Source organism: Trichosurus vulpecula, chromosome 6 (assembly GCF_011100635.1).
Source record: "Trichosurus vulpecula isolate mTriVul1 chromosome 6, mTriVul1.pri, whole genome shotgun sequence".
NCBI classification, from domain to species: Eukaryota; Metazoa; Chordata; class Mammalia; order Diprotodontia; family Phalangeridae; genus Trichosurus; species Trichosurus vulpecula.
The window spans coordinates 258,032,842-258,051,241 of NC_050578.1; the positions used below are offsets into that span (position 1 = coordinate 258,032,842).

At 56.9% G+C, this 18,400-nt stretch overlaps 1 protein-coding gene across 4 annotated transcripts in view; it reads left to right on the forward strand.

The window, feature by feature from the left end:
* The window catches only part of DGKZ (diacylglycerol kinase zeta), a 46,505-nt gene that overhangs the window by 22,869 nt on the left and 5,236 nt on the right, over positions 1-18,400 (forward strand). For 2 of the 4 annotated variants that reach the window (XM_036762918.1, XM_036762917.1), the window contains exons 2-22: positions 8,887-8,995; positions 9,431-9,526; positions 12,140-12,217; positions 12,833-12,889; positions 13,465-13,533; positions 14,188-14,259; positions 14,348-14,464; positions 14,549-14,620; positions 14,862-14,957; positions 15,200-15,282; positions 15,403-15,463; positions 15,577-15,690; positions 15,806-15,946; positions 16,221-16,299; positions 16,502-16,557; positions 17,041-17,103; positions 17,245-17,318; positions 17,397-17,508; positions 17,714-17,913; positions 18,070-18,170; positions 18,267-18,349. In XM_036762918.1, coding sequence (XP_036618813.1) covers positions 8,887-8,995; positions 9,431-9,526; positions 12,140-12,217; positions 12,833-12,889; positions 13,465-13,533; positions 14,188-14,259; positions 14,348-14,464; positions 14,549-14,620; positions 14,862-14,957; positions 15,200-15,282; positions 15,403-15,463; positions 15,577-15,690; positions 15,806-15,946; positions 16,221-16,299; positions 16,502-16,557; positions 17,041-17,103; positions 17,245-17,318; positions 17,397-17,508; positions 17,714-17,913; positions 18,070-18,170; positions 18,267-18,349 — 1,933 coding nt within the window. Of the gene's footprint in view, positions 1-1,864; positions 1,900-2,037; positions 2,863-7,966; positions 8,697-8,886; positions 8,996-9,430; positions 9,527-12,139; positions 12,218-12,832; positions 12,890-13,464; positions 13,534-14,187; positions 14,260-14,347; positions 14,465-14,548; positions 14,621-14,861; positions 14,958-15,199; positions 15,283-15,402; positions 15,464-15,576; positions 15,691-15,805; positions 15,947-16,220; positions 16,300-16,501; positions 16,558-17,040; positions 17,104-17,244; positions 17,319-17,396; positions 17,509-17,713; positions 17,914-18,069; positions 18,171-18,266; positions 18,350-18,400 lie in introns of those variants that run through there. The other 2 variants (XM_036762916.1, XM_036762919.1) reach the window with 2 other exon arrangements.

Here is an 18,400-nt window from a genome sequence, read left to right on the forward strand (position 1 = left end):
TCTCTTATAAAGAGATAAGAAAAATCAGGTTCTTAGGTTTGCTGGCTTGCCCAAGGTCATATAGTTAATGAGTGTTAGGGCTGGATTTCATTCCAAGTTTCTCTCAACTTCAAGTCCAATGGTCTTTTTAACATGCCGCACAGTCTTTCCTAAGACACTGCCCTCCCCAAGTTTGCCATCTAATTGGGGGTGGGGGGGTGAGGAAAGGGGTACAAATGGAAAGATAACAAAGATGCATCAAGTTAATGGTTCAAACAGTAAATGAGGCTCCTGGGATTTAAAAGAGGCACATATCCCATGACCTTAACTATTTAGGAGAGACATCAAAGAACAGGTAAGACTTGAGCCAGGCCTTAAAGGATTGAAAAAAAAAATATGCCCAGGTGAGAGGCCTTCTAGGCCTAGAGAATGGGCTGAGCAGAGCCATGGGGCTGTGTCACCCTGGGCAAGTCACTTAACCTCTGTTTGCCTTACTCCACTGGAGTATCTTTGCCAGTATGGTCAGACATGACTGAACGGCAGCAGCAATCCCTGATCTGTAAAATGGGTGCCATGGTAACTCCCATTCCTCATCTCAAAGAGCTATTGTGAACAAAGCCCTTTCTAAACTGCAGTGCCAGAGATAGACCCTGGGGGTATCACTTGGGGGAAGGAGGAGCAGGGCAGAGGCCCCAGTGGCTGAGGGCTGGAAGAGAGCCTCTGAGTTAGGCCCAGGTCCCTTCTGTGATACCTCCTGGCTGTGGGACCCAAGGCCCAGCAGCCACCCACCCATCTGCATCACCGTCAGTGGGTGCAGTCATAGGGCTAGGCAAAAATGAACAGACCCCCCCCAAATCTTCATTTGAGTGCTGTTGAAAGCTCCCTTTTAGTGGGTCATGAGATGAGTGCAGAGCTCCAGCCCCTAAATGTCCCAACATCAAGGGGTCCTTTCCCTTTGTGGAGAACTCTTCCTTGTCCTACAGCAGGGAGAGAGACCTCAGTCTAATAGTCCGCAGATGTCCCTTAGTAAACCTCTCTGTAAATATGGTGGGGGGAGAGTCAAGGGCAGGGAAATGTTTTTATTCACAGACCACCTCTGATTCTGGGTCTGGGCCTCTCCCAAACCACCCCCCCAACCATTTTGGGGGTATACCTGTGGAATAGCGATAGTATTGAATGAAAGGCCAGGGAGCAGGGACATGGAGGGGGAGCGGCCCTTTCCTCAGAACACAAGGAACCCCAACACACTTTTCTTTGGAACAGTTGGATGAGTGAAGAGGAAGGAGAGATCCTGTGTGTGTGTGTGCGCGCGCGCGCGCGCGTCTGTCTGTCTGTCTGTCTGTCTGTACATCTGCCCCTCTGGGTGGGTGAACAGGGAGGAGAGGCTGGTGTGTTTGTGTCTGTCTGTCTCTGCCTGCCAGCCTATCTGCCCCTCTGGGTGAGTGAAGAGGGAGGGGAGGGGTGTGTGTGTCTCTCTCTCTCTCTCTCTCTCTCTCTCTCTCTCTGTCTCTCTCTCTCTCCCTCTCTCTCCCCCCCCCCCACCTGTCTATCTGCCCCTCTGGGTGGGTGAGCAGGGAGGAGAGGCTGGTGTGTTTGTATCTGTCTGTCTCTGCCTGCCTGCCAATCTGCCCCTTTGGGTGGGTGAGCAGGGAGGAGAGGCTGGGGTGTGCGCATGGGGGCTGGGAGCCAGCCCTATTGAGAGGAAGTGCATTTGGTTACCAGTGGGGTTATTTTCATAACGGCTGTCTTAGGCAGCAGGGAGAGGGGGAAGAGGAGGGGGAAGGGGTGACGAGAGGGCGGGGAGTAGGACTGCTGCCTCCAAACTAGGACTTGCCAGAGAGAGGGCTGCTGCCTGGAGCCTCACGGCTTGCCCGCAGGACCTGGAGCCCCTGCTTACTGCTCTCCCTGCCTTCAGATCAGGTCAAAAGGGGACTCAGTCCCTTCCCTGTCCTTCCCTCCTGGATCCCTGTATTGGCTGTGTGGGGCCTCCTAGCCTGGGGTTGGGGCTGGGGTGAGGGGCACTGGGCACAATGTGGTGAGGTGCCGGGGAGGGTCTGGGAGATAACTGTTGAAGGAAGGCCCTCTGTGCCCCCGTGATCCTAGGCAGGGAGTCCAAAAGAGCCATCCCTTGACCGAGGGTAAATATTAACCCAGCCGGACAACTCCCTTCCCCTCTTCCCAGAGCCTTACCACCCATCCTGTTGTTCTGCCAGCTCCCTGGTGCCTTCTGGTTTGCTCCGGGCGAGAGGTTTCCTAATGAAAGCAGCCTGGGCTGAGGAGTGGTGCTCCTTCCTTCCCTCCCACCCCATGAGCACACCGATTCTGGGGGCTGATAAGGGAGGCCTCCTTCCTGCCGTGCCCCAGGAGATGAAGGCCCTCCCTTTTGGCTGTGCCATGGCCTCCTCCACTCCCCAGCCGGGGGCTTGGTAGCCTCTACCTGGCATCATGAAAAACTGAGCAGATTGGGAATCCGAGGAGCTGCACCCAAATTCCAGCTCTGCTTCTTAGTCCTTCTCTGACCTTCGACAAATCCCTTTACCTTTTGGGGCTTTCTCATGTTTTATCATGTCTGAGGCCTATAATGTCTTTGCTCTCCCCTGTCTCGGACTTTCCCAGCCTTCCACCTGAGGCCTGTGGGAGCTGAGCAGCTGAATGTTGGCGCAGAGCCGGCGTCCCCTGGGGGATATAATATGCCTCTTCCATGGGGATCAGGGCTTCTGGAAGAAGACTAGTTGCCTAAGGAGGAAGGGAAATGTCTGTTGGTCTTCTTCTGGTCTCTGCTTAGGCCCTCCGTCCTAGGGAGATTAATCTGAACAATGGAAGGAGCTTCATCTCAAGCAGCAGCTGCTGCCCAGAATGCTGGAGAGGGAGGTTTTGCATCCAGTGAGTGGTGGGACTAAATGATCTGAAGCCCCCTTAAGTCTCTCAGGTGGAAGGTCTTTGGCTTCTTTCTTACTTGGTGGGCAGCCCTGCCCAGTGCTTTGGAGGGCACAGAGCATGGGAAACACTGTAGCCAGGATTAGGGAGACACTGGAATTCTTTGAAGGGAATCAGCTGGCGGCGATGCATATGTAGCAGGCTGCAGAGGCTGGCACTTTGTGGCATGAGCAAATACCCAGGTGCCCAGGCTGCCAGGCCTTCTTCCTCATGTAGTGGGCTGGGACTACCCTTCACATTCACACTTCCCTTTCCTTCTTCCCTCTCCCCTCCCACCTTGGCTTTAGTGGGAAAGCCCAGGAGATAGCAGAGAGCCACAGGGACACTGGCTTCTGGAGAAGCTGAATGAGACCTTTAAGCTTCTCCCCAGCTCAGGATCCTCATTGAGAGGCCCAGTCAGTATTGGCCAGGGACTGAAATGTATGCTGTACTGGAAATTCATCTGTTTCTGGAATGAGAGACCTTGATGAGGTTTTTACAGCCTCCTAGCAGCTCTCCCCTCTGAACTGTTTGTTTATCCAGTGAGCCAGTCTGAGAGAGGGCCCAGGAGCCCCCTTCCTCCCTGCCTGGGATCTCTGGCCAGCCCTGCCATCCTTCTTCCAGGTCCTGGGGATAAAGGTAGGGATGCTGAGGGTGTGACTTTGTACGGAGCCTGACTGCACCTATAAGAGACTATGAGAGTCTGTCCCTAGGTGGACCAGGTCATGGGCCTAGGCCTTTGGGGCTCACGGGGTGAGGGTTATCTAGGCTCCCATCTCCCACCTGGCTTGGTCTCTGCTCTGTCCCAGGTACACCCCTCTTAGGTCTACAGAGAATCAAGGGGACGTGTTCCCTCACTGCAGCTTTGAGGCCTTTGAGGTTCCTTGGCTTAGCCCTTTTGCTCTCCCTCATGCCTTCAGGCTATGGGGCCCCCACACAGTCTGGCTTACCACAGCCTTGGAGCCTAGTGACCTTTATACATTCAACGTAGCTGCCATAAAAATAAAAAGGCGAGGAGGACTGAGGCACGGTTGGAGGTCTGCTGAGCTCTGCCCAGCATCCCAGCAGAAGGTGAGGCCTTGGTCCAGACTGGTCAGAGGCCTCTGGAAAGTGGTTTGCTAAAAGAGCCAGAGAGGAAACTGATCCAGAGATGGCTAAGCAGGGGACAGGGGTGTCTGTGGGGACCAGAGAGAAGCCCGAGGGCCCTGTGCCTGTGACGGCGGGCCTCTCACTACTGTGCTCTCTCCTAAGGAAAAGGCGGCCTTTGGGGGAGTTTGTTAGTATCTTAGACTTTGTCATCCCAGGCCCCATCACTGTGGGATGAGTATTACTGAATAGCTGTGAGCCCTGTGTGTCCACAGGATGGCTGACAACAAAGGCATTGCCAGCAGAATGGGGGTGGGGAAGGTGGGCATCTCAGTGCCCAGTGATTGGCGTTCCAGCCAGGCCCTCCCTTCAGTCCATCAGCAAGCATCTATGAAGTGCCTACTATGTGTCAGGCACTATGTTCAGGGCTGGGGAGATAAAGGCCAAAGGCAGTTGTGGCTCTGGAGGAGCTGACCAGCGAGGCTTTACAAAGTGCCCAAGGGCCTGTCTTCCCCCCTTCCCCCACACACACAGACTGCGGCCCTTGTTTTCTGGTGACACTGGCATCAGGAGGTCCATCAGGGTGACTAATCTCCTCCAGTATGGGCAGTTGTCACAGGACAGCAGAAAGCTGACACCCCATGGGAGGATTGCCAGTCTGACAGGTGGTAAGAGCCACAGGAAAGGCCCCGGGAAGGAGCTGGGGGCAAAGGCCAGGACCCTCAGAAGCAGTTACTAAGCAGTACCCCAGGCAGGGCACTGGCTTTAGAAACGTGGGGTGGCCCCTGCCATCGGAGAACTGCAGTCTGTAGGGAGAAGCCAGGGTTGAATGCAGGGGCAGTCCTGCTTCTGATACTTACTGGCTGTGTGACCCCGGGCAAGTCAGCTAACCTGGTCTGCCTCAGTTTGCTTATCCATAAAACGGAGTTAATAATAGCTCTTCACAGGATTGTAGGAAGGGGTAAATGAGATAATAAATGTAAAGCCCTTCAAGCCTATATCGGGGGATATTAGAGAATCTTCTCAGAACACTCATCGGGAGAGGCCGTCCAGCCAAGGGAGAGAGAGAGCGAAGGGAGGAGGCAGCTCCGGGCTGGGCCTCCAAGGCAGAGAAGGGTTGGGGGGTAACACAGTGGCTCCCATGCTGAGGCGATAAGCTGGCCGGCTCATGGGTCAGTCATCAGGCATCTACGAAACCTGTATGGTGAGCCAGGCACAGAACAAAGGAGGAGCCCTTTTCCAAAGAGTTTATAGTCTAATGGTAGAGACGTGTGTACACAAATTGTGTCTCTGAGGTACGTTTTGAGTGCATGCAAGGTACCCTCAGAGGAGATGTCTCAAACACTGGCATCCAGAGAGCCTGAGAAAAGCCTCCAGCAGCCAGATGATGGCATCTGGGCCAAGTTGGAAGGAGCCTGGGGTGGGGGCGGGGAGTGTTCCCAGTACAGAGGCCCAGACACAAGAGAAGGAGCATTGGGAGTGAAGACCAGCCAGTGGGCCAGCGTGCCTTGACCTTGGAGTCTGTGGAGGGAAATGGTATGTTAGAAGACTGGAAAGGGGGCCAGGCTTGGCCAGAAGGCCAGACAAAGGAAGTCCCTGGAGTTTGAGTACTGGGATGACCCAATCAAACTTTGGCAGCTGAGCACAACATAGATGGGCTTGGGAGGAAACGGGGGCAGAGAGACCATTGCAGAGGTCCAGGAGAAGAGCCTGAACAAGAGTGATGGCCGAGAGAGAAGGGGACATGGAGGAGACAGGACCAAAATGGAACCTGATGGGCTGTGTGGGCCAAGGGAGAAAGACAAGTTTGGGACACTGCTGAAGTTCTGTTGAGGGATGGTACTGTCCTCAGGAGGACTTGGGAAGCTGGGAGGAAGGGTGAGGTTGGAGGGAACAGATTCTGAGTTTGCTTTGCGTCTGAGTCTGAGGTGCCTATGAGATGTCTGAGAGGTGGCTGGTGATGCAGCTACGCTCAAGGTGGCTTTAGGGGCCTGAGGATCATCTTCCTAGACATCATTGAACCCATGGAAGCTGATCAAGGCAGAGAATGTAGAAAGAAAAAGGAAGAGGGCCTGGAGCCTGTGTGGCTGGGCAGGGGAGAGTAGGAAGCCAAGGCGGGGTCCACCATGCTCTGGACCCTTCATTCCAGTCTGGGGATTGGCTTGTAGCCTGCACACAAGAAGAGGTCCCAGGGTCATCCCTGCCCTAGTGCAGATCCCTGTGTCCACTCCAGGCCTAGGGGAGAACGGTGCTGATTGGAAGTGAACCCTTTACTGCTGGAGTTAAGTGGAGACAGCTGCCGGTCCTGTTCTCTCCTGTCCCTAGGGGGCCGGCTTAAGGAAGAGGGGACTTGTGGGGAAGGGAGTTTTCATCACCCCTTACCAGAGCTGGCTGTCTGCCTTATGTGGGGAAGTTGTCCCAGTTGGGCTGATTCCCAGAAAGCTCTTTTATTTCCCTGTGGAGGCTGGAAGGCATTGTTAATAAAGAATGGCCACATTATTATAGGGGCTGATACTTCCCAGGCTCCTTTATTCCTGGGAGCTCAGAAATCGTTATTAATAGTCTCATTCACATGTACTACTTCCCTCAGGTTATTCCCAAGAATAGACCTTAAGGAGGAGCAGATGCAGGTTTTGTTCCCCCCACTCAAAAAAAAAAAGCTTTTACCTGGTCAGGCAACTTTGATTGCCAACAGTCTCTCTCCCCCCACTGCCCACCCCCCCACAAGTGCTAGTGAGAATGAAGAGATAGACATTAGTGCCAGGAGACGCCCAAGGCTGGTGGAACTACCCCAAACTGATTACATGTGTGAGACTACAAACGAGGACTAGGCCTAGTCCAGGCATTATCTTCTGACTCCCCCTTTGCCTCTGGCCTTTGCATCTGTCCCATGCCCTGCACTGTGCACAGTACCAGCATGAACAGGAGAAGGAGCAGGTTCTCCCTGCCCCCGCCCATCCTAGGCCCAGCTTTGCCCTGGTACCCTTTCCTACTGGTACCTATGGCTGAGCCCAGGGCTCATTCTCCACCTTCATCCATGCACTCACCTTTGCTCTGCCTGGCACCCGGATAAAGCATCCATCCTCCATGAGAGGGTAGATACCCATGAAGACAGCCTTCTGTGGGGGTCAAGCCCATGGCCTTCCAGGGCCAGGCCACCTGAGGCTGCTGCTTTGGAGAACTGTAGAAGTTGGCCATGTCCAGGGCCCAAGTTCTGCTAGATCCTCTTCCTAGGCTCAGTGGCCTGGGGAGAAACAGACTTGAGGGGTTTGGAAAACCTTATATAATCGTTAGAGATCATTGGGTCTGAAACAGTCATCAGAGAGTATCTCATCTGCCTCCCTCATTTCCCTCAAGAGGTTGAGTGATTGGCCCAAGACCCATAGTTAAGAGCTCAGAATGGGGAAGAGAAGGGAAGGGAAGAGAAGGAGTGTTTGTTACTTTGGGCTAGGCGCTGTACCAGGGCCTCTACAAAGATTATCTCCTCCCACCCCGGACCCTTCTCCATTGCAGACAGGTCCCCAGTCCTAGTGGGATGTGGCCTTCCAGGCCCTGCTTAGTCAGAGGAAGCTGGAGTCTCCCCCTCTCCTTGCTGGGAATGTGCAGTGAGAGGTCCCTGGTGGCTCCATCTGGAGTTGAGCCAGCCCTGGCTTTCTTGGCGCTCATTGACAGCCCTCCTGACTTGGGCTGGCAGCAGCTTGCACTCAGGTCTCCGCTTCGGCACTATCCACATGGCTGCTACTAAGCCACATTAGCGCCCCCATTTTGTAGCCCTTTCTGTACAAACCCAGCGGCGCTTGGAGGGCAGATGAGGTTTCCTTCTTAGCTCCCCGCCACAGTTGGTTGTGGTTACCCAGGGTACCATGCACTTGCCTCTACCTAGTCTCCAGTGCGGGGCCTAAAGGTGTAGTGAAGACCCTGCTGCTGGGCCCCAAGAGTAGGAGCATGCCATAAGCCTCTGACGGCCGGTTTCTGTGCCCAACAGCCGCCACTCCCACCATGGAGACCTTCTTTAGGAGACACTTCAGGAGGAAGGGGCCAGGGGCAAGCCTCAGTGGGCAGCGGCGGGGGAGCGGGGTAGCCCTCCCTACAGGCAAGGTCCGACGGCGATCCCCGGCTGGCCAGCCTTCCTCCTCCCTGGCCCAGCAGCGACGCTCCAGTTCACAGCTTCAGGGCTGCCTCCTTAGCTGCGGCGTGAGGGCTTCCCGGCGCTGTTCCAGCACCGTACCCCCGAGCCACAACCCCCATTTGACTGTGGAGCGAGGCCCACCCCAGAGTTTGGCACCAACTGCTGTTGACACTCACCTTCTGGGGACCCCCCTGCTCCTCACTGGTCTTGTGGGGAAGAATGAAGCAGAGGAGGAAGAGGTAGGGCCACTGGGGCTGAGGACCCCTCAGCCAGATGGCAAGGAGCTGGCTGCCTCCAGGTCCCAGCACTTGGGCATCAGACCCCGGCTTCACATACCCCGATGTCTACGTCGACGCCGAAAATCTTCACCCCTGCTCCCCGCTGATGGGATGTATGAGCGCACCATCTGGGGCCTACAGGGCTACTATCGACGTCTCAGCCAGTACCGGCCCCCAGGGCAGCACCTTGTCCCCGGCGCCTCTGCCAGCCCACTTCTGCTGGGCCACCTGCGCCCTCTGTCCCGTAGGCGGCAAGTGGCTCTGAAACGCAAGGCGGCCGGACCAGAGGCCTGGAGCACTCTGCTCTCGTAGGTATAGCGGCTGTCAGGACAGGCAGAGCAGCCAGGCTGTAGGCCGGGGCTGTATTCTGAGAACTGGGCCCATCCAACCATGCCCCAGGTCTTGTCTCTGCCCCTCCTTCCAGCCTGGGGCCAGGGAGGAGGGAAGAGAAGGATGCTCTCTCTTTCCTTGAGTTCTTAGATGGGCTCTTCTTTTCAGGAAAGCCATTGCCAAGTCAGGTCTCCAACATCTGGCACCTCCAAACCCAAGCCCTGGAGCCCCCGGCAGTGAGCCCGAGAGGCAGATTCGAAGCACCGTGGACTGGAGTGTGAGTAATGGGCAGTTTGGGGTGGGATGGGAAGAAGAGGACAGGAGGGGCCCTTGGGTCAGCGAGGTCAGGGGCTGCAGCATCCAGAAGGAGACAGCGTTCAGTCTCCAGTCGCTGCGTCCTTGATGCTCCCCCGGCTCAGGACACCAACCAGGTAGCCCAGCATTTATTGAGTACTTTCTGTATGCAAGGAGACAACTAGCCCAGCCTCTGCCTGGGAAACTTATGTGGAGGAAGTGAGTCGAGGCAGGTCATTTTTTCTCTGAGGCTTTTTCATAGTTTGGAAATTGAGGGTATTGAAGGTGAGAGGCTGCAGAGGGGAGGGAAGGCCTGGGCTGCGGTGTTATGGACAAGCAGGATGTGCCCGGGGTGGGGGTGGGGAACCTGGGAGGGAGGGGGCTCAAGGAGCTGCTCACAGGCCTGCCTGACCCGCAGGAAACCGCCACCTACGGGGAGCACATCTGGTTCGACACCAATGTATCTGGGGATTTCTGCTACGTTGGGGAGCAGTACTGTGTCGCCAAGATGCTGGTGAGTGGAGCGGAGCGAAGGGGACACCCATGTTGGGGGGCACCATGACCCAGGGAGGAATGGAGCAGGCCTGGCTTCTCTTCCTTGGCACTCCCTGAATAGTAGAAAAGACGGTGCCTGCTGGCCAGAGAGCGGCCAGCAGGGGGCGCTGCCGGGCCCAGAGCGCTGGCACCCTGGCAAGACCCTTAGCCACCCCAGCCTCAGTTTCCTCAGCTGTAAAATGTGGGTGACAGCCACACCTGCTTCACAGGGGTACTTGTGAGAATACAATGTATCTGTAAAAAGTGCTTAGCACATAGTAGGTACCATATCAATGCCTGTTCCCTTCTCTTCCCACCATCCTCTTCCAGAATTTCAGGGTAGAGGGTAGAACATTTAAAGTATTTTTGAGGCAGCCAGCTGGTGGGACAGTGGATCCAGCACTGGGCCTAGAATCAAGGAGACCTGAGTGCAGATTTCACTTCAGAGACTTTGTAGCTGTGTGACCTTGGGCAAGTCATTTGACTTCTGTTTACCTCAGTCAATATTTATTCAGCTGCTGCTATGTGCCAGGCACCATGCTGAGCACTAGAGATACAAAGCAAGACAAAAGGGCAAGATAATATACAAAATACAATTATGAATATGAATATACAGAATAAATTGGAAATGTTTAAAAGAGGGAAAGCCCTAGAATTCAGGGCTTAGGAAAGGCTTTCCTGTAGGTGGTAAGACTTCAGTTCAGACTTGAAGGGAGCCCAAGAAGCCAGAAGGCAGAGATGAGGAGGCACAGGCCTAGAGAGAAGAGATGGAATAGCTGGGAAGCCAAATGTCACTGTGAGAAGACTGGAGAGGGGGCTAGAAGAGCTTTGAATGCCAAACAGAGCAGTTTATGCTTGTTCCTGGAGGAGTCGGGGAGCCCCTGGAGTTTATTGAGTGGCGGGGGAAAGGAATGTGCTCAGTCACTTCACTGTGATGGCTGAATGGAGGGTGGACTGGGGTAGAGGGGCTTGACACAGGCAGACCCACCCAGCAGCTATTGTAGTAGGCCAGGCCTGAGGGGATGAGGGCCCACACCAGAGTGGGGATGGTGTCAGAGGAGAGACGCTGCAGAGGTGAGATCCTCACTGTGGCACCAGCTTGGCCAGGCTGGGGGGTGGTGAGAGAGAGGGAGGAGGAGTCCAGGGTGATGCCTGGCCTCAGACTTTGGGGGCTGGGAGGGTGGTGATGGCCTCTAGGGGCCTAGGGGAGATGGGGGCAGGGTGCAGGGAGAAAGATAATGAGCTTAGGTCTAGACACGTTGAGTTTCAGATGTCTCCTGGACCTGCAGTCCAAGATGTCTGGAAGGCTGTTGGAGATGAGAGGCTGGAGGGCAGGAGAGGACGGTTTGTGAATCGTCAACATAGGGATGACAATTCAATCCATGGGAGCCAATGAGATCAGCAAGTGAGGTGAAGAATAGAGGGAGAAGAGAAGAGGATAGAGCCCTGAGGGACAGCCAGGGTCAGAGGGCATGATCCGGAGGAGGATCCAGCAAAGGAAACAGATGGAGCCTTCGGAGAGGAAGGAGGAGGGCCAGGAGAGAGAGACAGAGACAGAGAGAGATGGAGAGACACAGAGGCGAACGGAGAGAAGAGAGGGAGGGAGAGAGATGGACAGAGAGAGAGAGAAAGGTAGAGGTCAGAAGTGTCAGGGGCCACAGACAGGGCGAGGAGAATGGGGACTGAGAGGAGGCCGCCGGCTTTGGCTTTGGCTTCTGAGGTCCTCGGTAATTGGAGAGGGCAGCTTTGTCAGGAACCAGGCGGTAAGGGGTAAGAGGAGAGTAAACGGAGAGCTGCTAGGGGGTCCCACAGTTCACAGAGCACTGAGCTCCAATGAGCCTAAGACAGGCCTGCACCACGTCCTGCCCACGAGCTGCTTTAGCAGGATGGCCCTCGGGGCCGTGTGTCGTGCAGGCCTGGCCTGAGACAATGTAAGTACTAGCTATGGGACCCTGGGCCAGTCACTGTACTCTGTTTGCCTCAGTTTCCTTACCTGTCAAATGAGCAGAAGGAAGCAGCAAACCAGTCCAGTATCTTTACCAGGAAAACCCCAGATGGGGTCCCAGAGTCAGACATGACTGGAAAGTGATTGGACAGCAACAGGAAAGAGGAGGGAGGGCAGGCCGTGTTGTGGATGGTCTGTTCGGGGAGTTTAGCTACAGAAGGCAGAAGAGGTGTGATAGCAGCCAGTGGGGACAGAAGGGTCAAGTGCGGGGAGCCAGGCCTGTCTGTGGGCAGGAGAGAAGCAGCCACAAGAGAGGCTGGGGATGACAGAGGCGCCAGTCTGTTGGAGGCGGTGGGATGGGGATCTCTTGGGCTCAGCCTTGGTAAGAGGGAAGGGCGCCTCGTCATGGGAGGGGAGGGGACCTGTCTGGTCACATAGTGAGTGCCAGAGGGAAGACTGGGACCTGGGACCCCAGGCAGGCCACCCCATGCCTTCGAGCCTCGGCGTCGTCAGTAAATGGAAGTGACGACCCTGCCCCCCACTCCGTAAGTCGGTCACGAGGAAACAGCTTTGCGAGCCACGAAGTGCTGTAGAAACGTGGTTTGTTGCTTTCTGTCCCACTGACCTCGGTGCCCTTCCTTCCTGCAGCAGAAATCAGTGTCTCGACGAAAGTGTGCCGCCTGCAAGATCGTTGTGCACACGCCTTGCATTGGGCAGCTGGAGAAGGTGACTGTGGGCCTCCTGGGATGGGACTGGGGCTTGGGCCTGGGGATCCTCAGCCACTGCCGCCCCTTCTCTGGGACCCGAGAAAGGGGGCCGAGTCGGCCGGTGCAGGGCAGAAGAGACTGACCAGATGTCAGGGGGTGAAAACAAGACTGATGGAGAAACTGGTGTGTGTGCGCCAGGAGGGCCGGGCCAAGCATGAGAGGGCCTTGGGGAGGCAGCAGCTCAAAGCCCAGGCCCCTTCTGGCCCCTGGGTTGGGGGGGCACCCAGCTGTGCCCCTACTTCCCTTGCTGTGACTTATGTGTAGACCAGCAGTGACAGCCCCTCTCTGGGCCTGTTCCCTTATCTGCCAAAAGAAGGGAACGATCCTTGTGCCGCCTCCCTGCTGGTTTGATGAACCGTGCAGGGGTCGAGCAAAAGCAGCCTGTTACCATTGGAACTCGGCCCCCCAAGAAGCTTTACTACAAATAAGCATGAGAATGAGATTCCTTCCTGGACGGCAGAGCCCAGAGAGCTGGATGTTTGGGCAGCGTCCTTCCCTCTTGGGAGGCCTGGAGGCTCCCAGAACCAGCCCAGCCACCAGTCCTCACCCTTTTATCTTGTGGGCTCCTTTGCAGATTAACTTCCGCTGTAAACCATCCTTCCGGGAATCAGGGTCTAGGAATGTGCGGGAGGTAAGGACCTCAGGTGGGATGGGAACTGCAGTGGGCACCCGGGGGGCTTGCCAGCTCCCACCAGCCTGGAGGGCAGAAAGATTTAGGATTCCTGAGTCTAGAGTGTAAGCTGAGATGCCCATTTCAGGGCCCTGAGACCCCTCCTGGGGAAACCCTCACACTCCCCCAAAGTGCTACCAGGTGGGGGATTACCTGGGGTTACACCTTGGTCAGAATGAAGAGGGGTACACCCCGGGAACACAGCCTCCCTCAGAGCCTCGGCTCCCCGGGCATAGCTGAGGACACGTGGAATCAGATACCAGAGGCCTGGCATGAGAGCCTGAATTTGCTACTTGTGCAGCTTGGGGCCTCTCGCCTCCCATTTCCTCCCGGGGTGGTGATTTCTGATGTCCCCTCTGATTCTGACTTGCTGGGGCCACAAATCTCCCTGCACCGTGCCCCCAGCCTCCTCCTCTCCTGTATCGGCAGCCCAGGCGATGAGATGCTCCCACCCCCGTCCTTTGGGTTGAGGCTGGGGCAACCCCCCCAGCCCCACTCAGAGGTGTGACCTCTTCTTCCTCCTCCGCCCCCTCCAGCCAACTTTTGTTCGTCACCACTGGGTACATCGGCGACGCCAGGATGGCAAGTGCCGACATTGCGGCAAGGTGTGTGGGGCACCCCGGCTGTGCCCGCCTGGCAGAAGCAGGCTCACAGTCCTGGGCCAGGGATGTCCTCCTGGATAGAGCTCCCAGGGGAGGGAGGGACACTCAGGGCGCACAGTAGGTCTGGCCCACTTGGGGTGGGAGTTAAACAGCAGCGCTGGGGCCCCTCCACTGGGACAGGGTGGCAACTAGACACTGAGAACAGAGCTCAGAATCCTGCCTCTTAGTGCCTACACACAGGCTCAGTGGGCCCACAGGCAGGAAGACTCAAGTTCAAACCCTGCCTCAGATACCAGCTAGCTGAGTGTCACTGCGCAAGTCCCTTATGCTCTGCCTGCCTCAGCTTCCTCCTCTATGAAATGAAGATGATGACAGTAGCCCCATCCCAGGGCGTTAACGTGAGGACTAAGTGAGATACTGTCTGTAAAGCTCTTAGGACAGTGCCTGCACACAGTAGGTGCTATAGACCGACTTCCCAGCACTTCTTTTCTGGGGGCCTCAGTTTCTTTCTATGCGGGATGTGATTCCAAAAACATAAACCATCTCCAGTCTGACATCCCATGCCTCCGGTGAGACTGGAGGAGGTGGCCAGGGAGTGTGGACACAAGCGCTTCCTGGGTCCGCCCCCTCACGGCCCTCTCCCCTACTTCCCCTCAGGGTTTCCAGCAGAAGTTCACTTTCCACAGCAAAGAGATCGTGGCCATCAGCTGCTCGTGGTGTAAGCAGGCAGTGAGTAGCTCCTCCATCCACTTCCCACCCTGGCCCACAGGAGGCCTGACTTCCAGAGTCAGCGTCCTTCTCTGTCCTCCCTCCACAGTACCACAACAAAGTGTCCTGTTTCATGATCCAGCAGATCGAAGAGCCCTGCTCCCTAGGGGCCCATGCCGCCGTAGTCATCCCCCCGACCTGGATCCTCCGGGCCCGGCGCCCCCAGGTGAAGCTGCCCCTTCCTGAGCCTTTGGCCCAGGCTTGGGTTTGTGGGTGTGATGCTGACACCCCTGCTCCCTCCCTCTTGCAGAACCCCCTCAAGGTCAGCAAAAAGAAGAAGAGGACGTCTTTCAAGAGGAAATCCAGCAAGAAGGGACCTGAGGTAGAGCTGGGCACACCTTGCTTCTGTACTCTAACGGTGGACTTTGGGCAAGTTGCTGCTCCAAGCCTCATCTGTGAGAGGGGCTCTGGCCCCTCTGCTGGCTTTTTGGGCCATCTGTTGTGCAGACAGGCTTGTTGAGGGGCTGAGCCCGAGGGCTCCTGCTTCTGTCAGCTGTGGTATGGGGGCTGCTGGGAGGGAGGGACAGGCCTGGACAGCTCTCTGCATCTTCAATGTGTTGCAGGAGGGCCGTTGGAAACCCTTCATCATCAAACCTACCCCATCCCCACTCATGAAGCCCCTGCTGGTGTTTGTAAACCCTAAGAGTGGGGGCAATCAGGTGAGGCCCAGCCTGGGAGCCCCAGCCCTCTCCCTGTCATGCCCCTTCTCCGTGGGCCCAAATACTGCTGCTCATTGGTGGTAAAAGGGGGCAAATCCCCCTCCAAGTCCTCTATGCAGTCCTGGTTCCTGCCTCTCACATGGACTCACTACCCCAATTCCCAAGTTTTTTCCCTATTTTTACCTCTGCCATCCCCCAGTTCTTTCTCTCCAGACCCTTTCCCCACCTTCTGTTTCCCCCAGGGTTCTAAGATTATCCAGTCCTTTCTCTGGTATCTCAACCCACGGCAAGTCTTTGACCTGAGCCAGGGTGGGCCCAAGGAGGCGTGAGTACCTGGGTGTCTGTGGGGTAGGACCCGAGTGGGAGCACTGGAGAGCTACTGGTCTCTGCACATCTGGGGCCACTGCTCTCTGCTTTGTTCAGCTCCTCTGCCTTTAATCCACAGGCTGGAGATGTACCGGAAAGTGCACAACCTTCGAATCCTGGCGTGTGGGGGTGATGGCACGGTGAGTTCATGCACACACCTCCGGGAGCCGCCTACCGGGCATTGGATTGGTGACATAGGCTCGGGGAGGCCGGGCCTAGGCCTGAGGCCAGCTCTCCTCTCCTTCCCGCTCAGGTCGGCTGGATCCTTTCCACCCTGGACCAGCTGCGCCTGAAGCCACCACCACCTGTTGCCATCCTACCTCTCGGCACCGGCAACGATTTGGCCCGGACCCTCAACTGGGGTGGGGTGAGAACTTGGGGCAGAACAAGTGTGAAGAAGGGCAGGAAGGTTGTGCTGAGAGGAGGGTCGCTGTGGCTGTGGCCCAGCATCCATCCCACGCTCCTGCTCCCTGGTTCCTCAGGGCTACACGGATGAGCCAGTGTCCAAGATCCTGTCCCATGTGGAGGAGGGCAATGTCGTGCAGCTGGACCGCTGGGACCTGCGAGCAGAGCCCAATCTGGAGGCTGGGCCTGATGACCGGGACGAGGGGGCTACCGACAGGGTTGGCCCGGGCTCGGGGGTGGGGCTGCCATGTGTCCTTCCTGGGTCCCCAACCTTCCACAGGAGCAGCTCCCTAGCCTGCCTCTCAGGGATGAGGACACACACGCACACAGACACACACAAGACACACACAGACACACACACACACACACACACGCGCGCGCGCGCGCTCTGTCTCCCAGCTCATCGCTGTTCATGTGTGTTTCCTGATGGCTTTCCTTTCTCTGACTGCAATATCTTCCTGACATAGACTTCTCCCTTTGCCTTCTTTGCAGCTGCCTCTCGATGTCTTTAACAATTACTTCAGCCTCGGCTTTGATGCCCACGTCACCCTAGAATTTCATGAGTCTCGAGGTTGGTGACTTTCAAATACCCTTGTCCTGGGCATACGGTGAATGAGTGTCAGGAGAAGAGGGGGGTGGAGCGTGTTCCCCTGAGAGGCAGGAGGAGGCCTGCTCTAGGGGATCCAGGTAGGAGAGGACTCTGGGGCCTCCCTTCTCCGAGAGGGAATTGTGGGCCGCAGTGACCCTCACCTTTGTCTTCTCTGTTCATATAGAGGCCAATCCAGAAAAATTCAATAGCCGGTTTCGGAACAAGATGTTCTATGCTGGGGTAAGCCTGCAGTTTGGCAGTGCCCCTCGAGTGCCCCCCTCCACCATCCCTCTGTAGGTGGCCTATGGCACAATGTTGTGGACACTCATCACATCAGCTTCAGGCCCCCCAGAGGCTGACCCCGCCACGGTCCCTAGGCCATGTTGTTTCCTAGGTCTTGCCCCCAACAGAGGCTTCCCTCACCAAATGTCCACCCCTGTGTCCATGAGACAAACAGCTCTTTTCTGTGCCTCTGAAAGATTTGGAACAACCCCGTGAAGTAGGCAGCGTAAGAGTCCTGTCCCCATGTGATAAGTGGAGGCTAAGAGAGACAGCAGGACTTGGGCTGATGATGTCCAGGAAATAGCAGAGCCTAGACTCCTGAGTCCAGTGCACCAACCCAGGGGTCTCCTGGCCACCTGGTCCCTGCACTGGCTCCCCAGGCTTCCCCAGGATGGAGGCCTCCAAGGAGCAGGCGTGACGCCTTCCTTCTGCTGTTGACAGACGGCCTTTTCTGACTTCCTCATGGGCAGCTCCAAAGACTTGGCCAAGCACATCCGAGTGGTGGTGAGTCTCCTTCCCCTCCCCATGGCCCTTCACCTGGGCACCCCGCTCATGGTCCTCCAGGGAGCTGGGGTGGGCTCTCCCTGAGGAGCAAGGGCAGCAGCCCCTCTGCCAACCCCCTCACCCACACCGAGCCTGTTACAGTGTGATGGCACAGACTTGACCCCCAAGATCCAGGACCTGAAGCCCCAGTGCATCGTCTTCTTGAATATCCCCAGGTGAGAGAAACTGCCAGCAGCCCTTGACCTTGACCTCTGGCCCCCGGGTCAGCCCCTCACTGTCTCTGTCCCTCACAGGTATTGTGCAGGCACCATGCCCTGGGGCCACCCTGGTGACCACCATGACTTTGAGCCCCAGCGGCATGATGATGGCTACCTCGAGGTCATCGGCTTCACCATGACATCACTGGTGAGAAGGGCCCTCAGCCCCTAGAGCCCTGGGGTGTGGGCACGGGTGGCATGGCCTGTCCAAAGGGTGCACCTGTGTCCCCCTCTGTGTTTCTGGCTCGGTCCTGGGGAGAGTAATGATAGATGGAGGGAGCTTAATCACAGGATACGGAGGGGCAAGGGCAGGGACCCAGGCCAATGGTAAGAGACCTCTACTGTGCCTACAGGCTGCCCTCCAGGTGGGCGGGCACGGCGAACGTCTTACCCAGTGCCGGGAGGTGGTGCTCACGACGGCCAAGGCCATCCCAGTGCAGGTGGACGGGGAGCCCTGCAAGCTGGCTGCGTCCTGCATTCGCATCGCCCTGCGCAACCAAGCCACGATGGTGCAGAAGGCCAAGCGGAGGAGCTCTGTGCCCCTGCACAGCGAGTATGGCATGGCCCCTGCCCCAGCCCCCTGCCCCCACTTAGCTCCCCCTTCGTCTGTCCCTCCCCTTATTGCTCTCCCTCTGGCCCCGCCCTGGCCAGGGCTCCCTGACTGCTTGCCCAGCCCTGATCACCCTCCCTCTGGCCTCTCATGCCACAGCCAGCAGCCTGTCCCCGAGCAGCTGCGGATCCAGCTACGGCGGGTCAGCATGCATGACTACGAGGTCTTGCACTACGACAAAGAGCAGCTGAAGGAGGCCTGTGCGTGAGCCCGGACAGGGTCGGGGGGATGGAGAGACAGGGGCCACGGCCCCAGGCCCAGCCCCAAGGTTGAGGGCCGCTCTGTTGTCTCCACAGCCGTGCCGCTGGGCACTGTGGTGGTGCCAGGGGACAGCGACCTGGAGCTCTGCCGGACCCACATTGAGAGGCTGCAGCAGGGGGTGAGGAGGGTTTGCCCAAACTGCACTCCCTGTCCCAGCCTTTCCTTCATG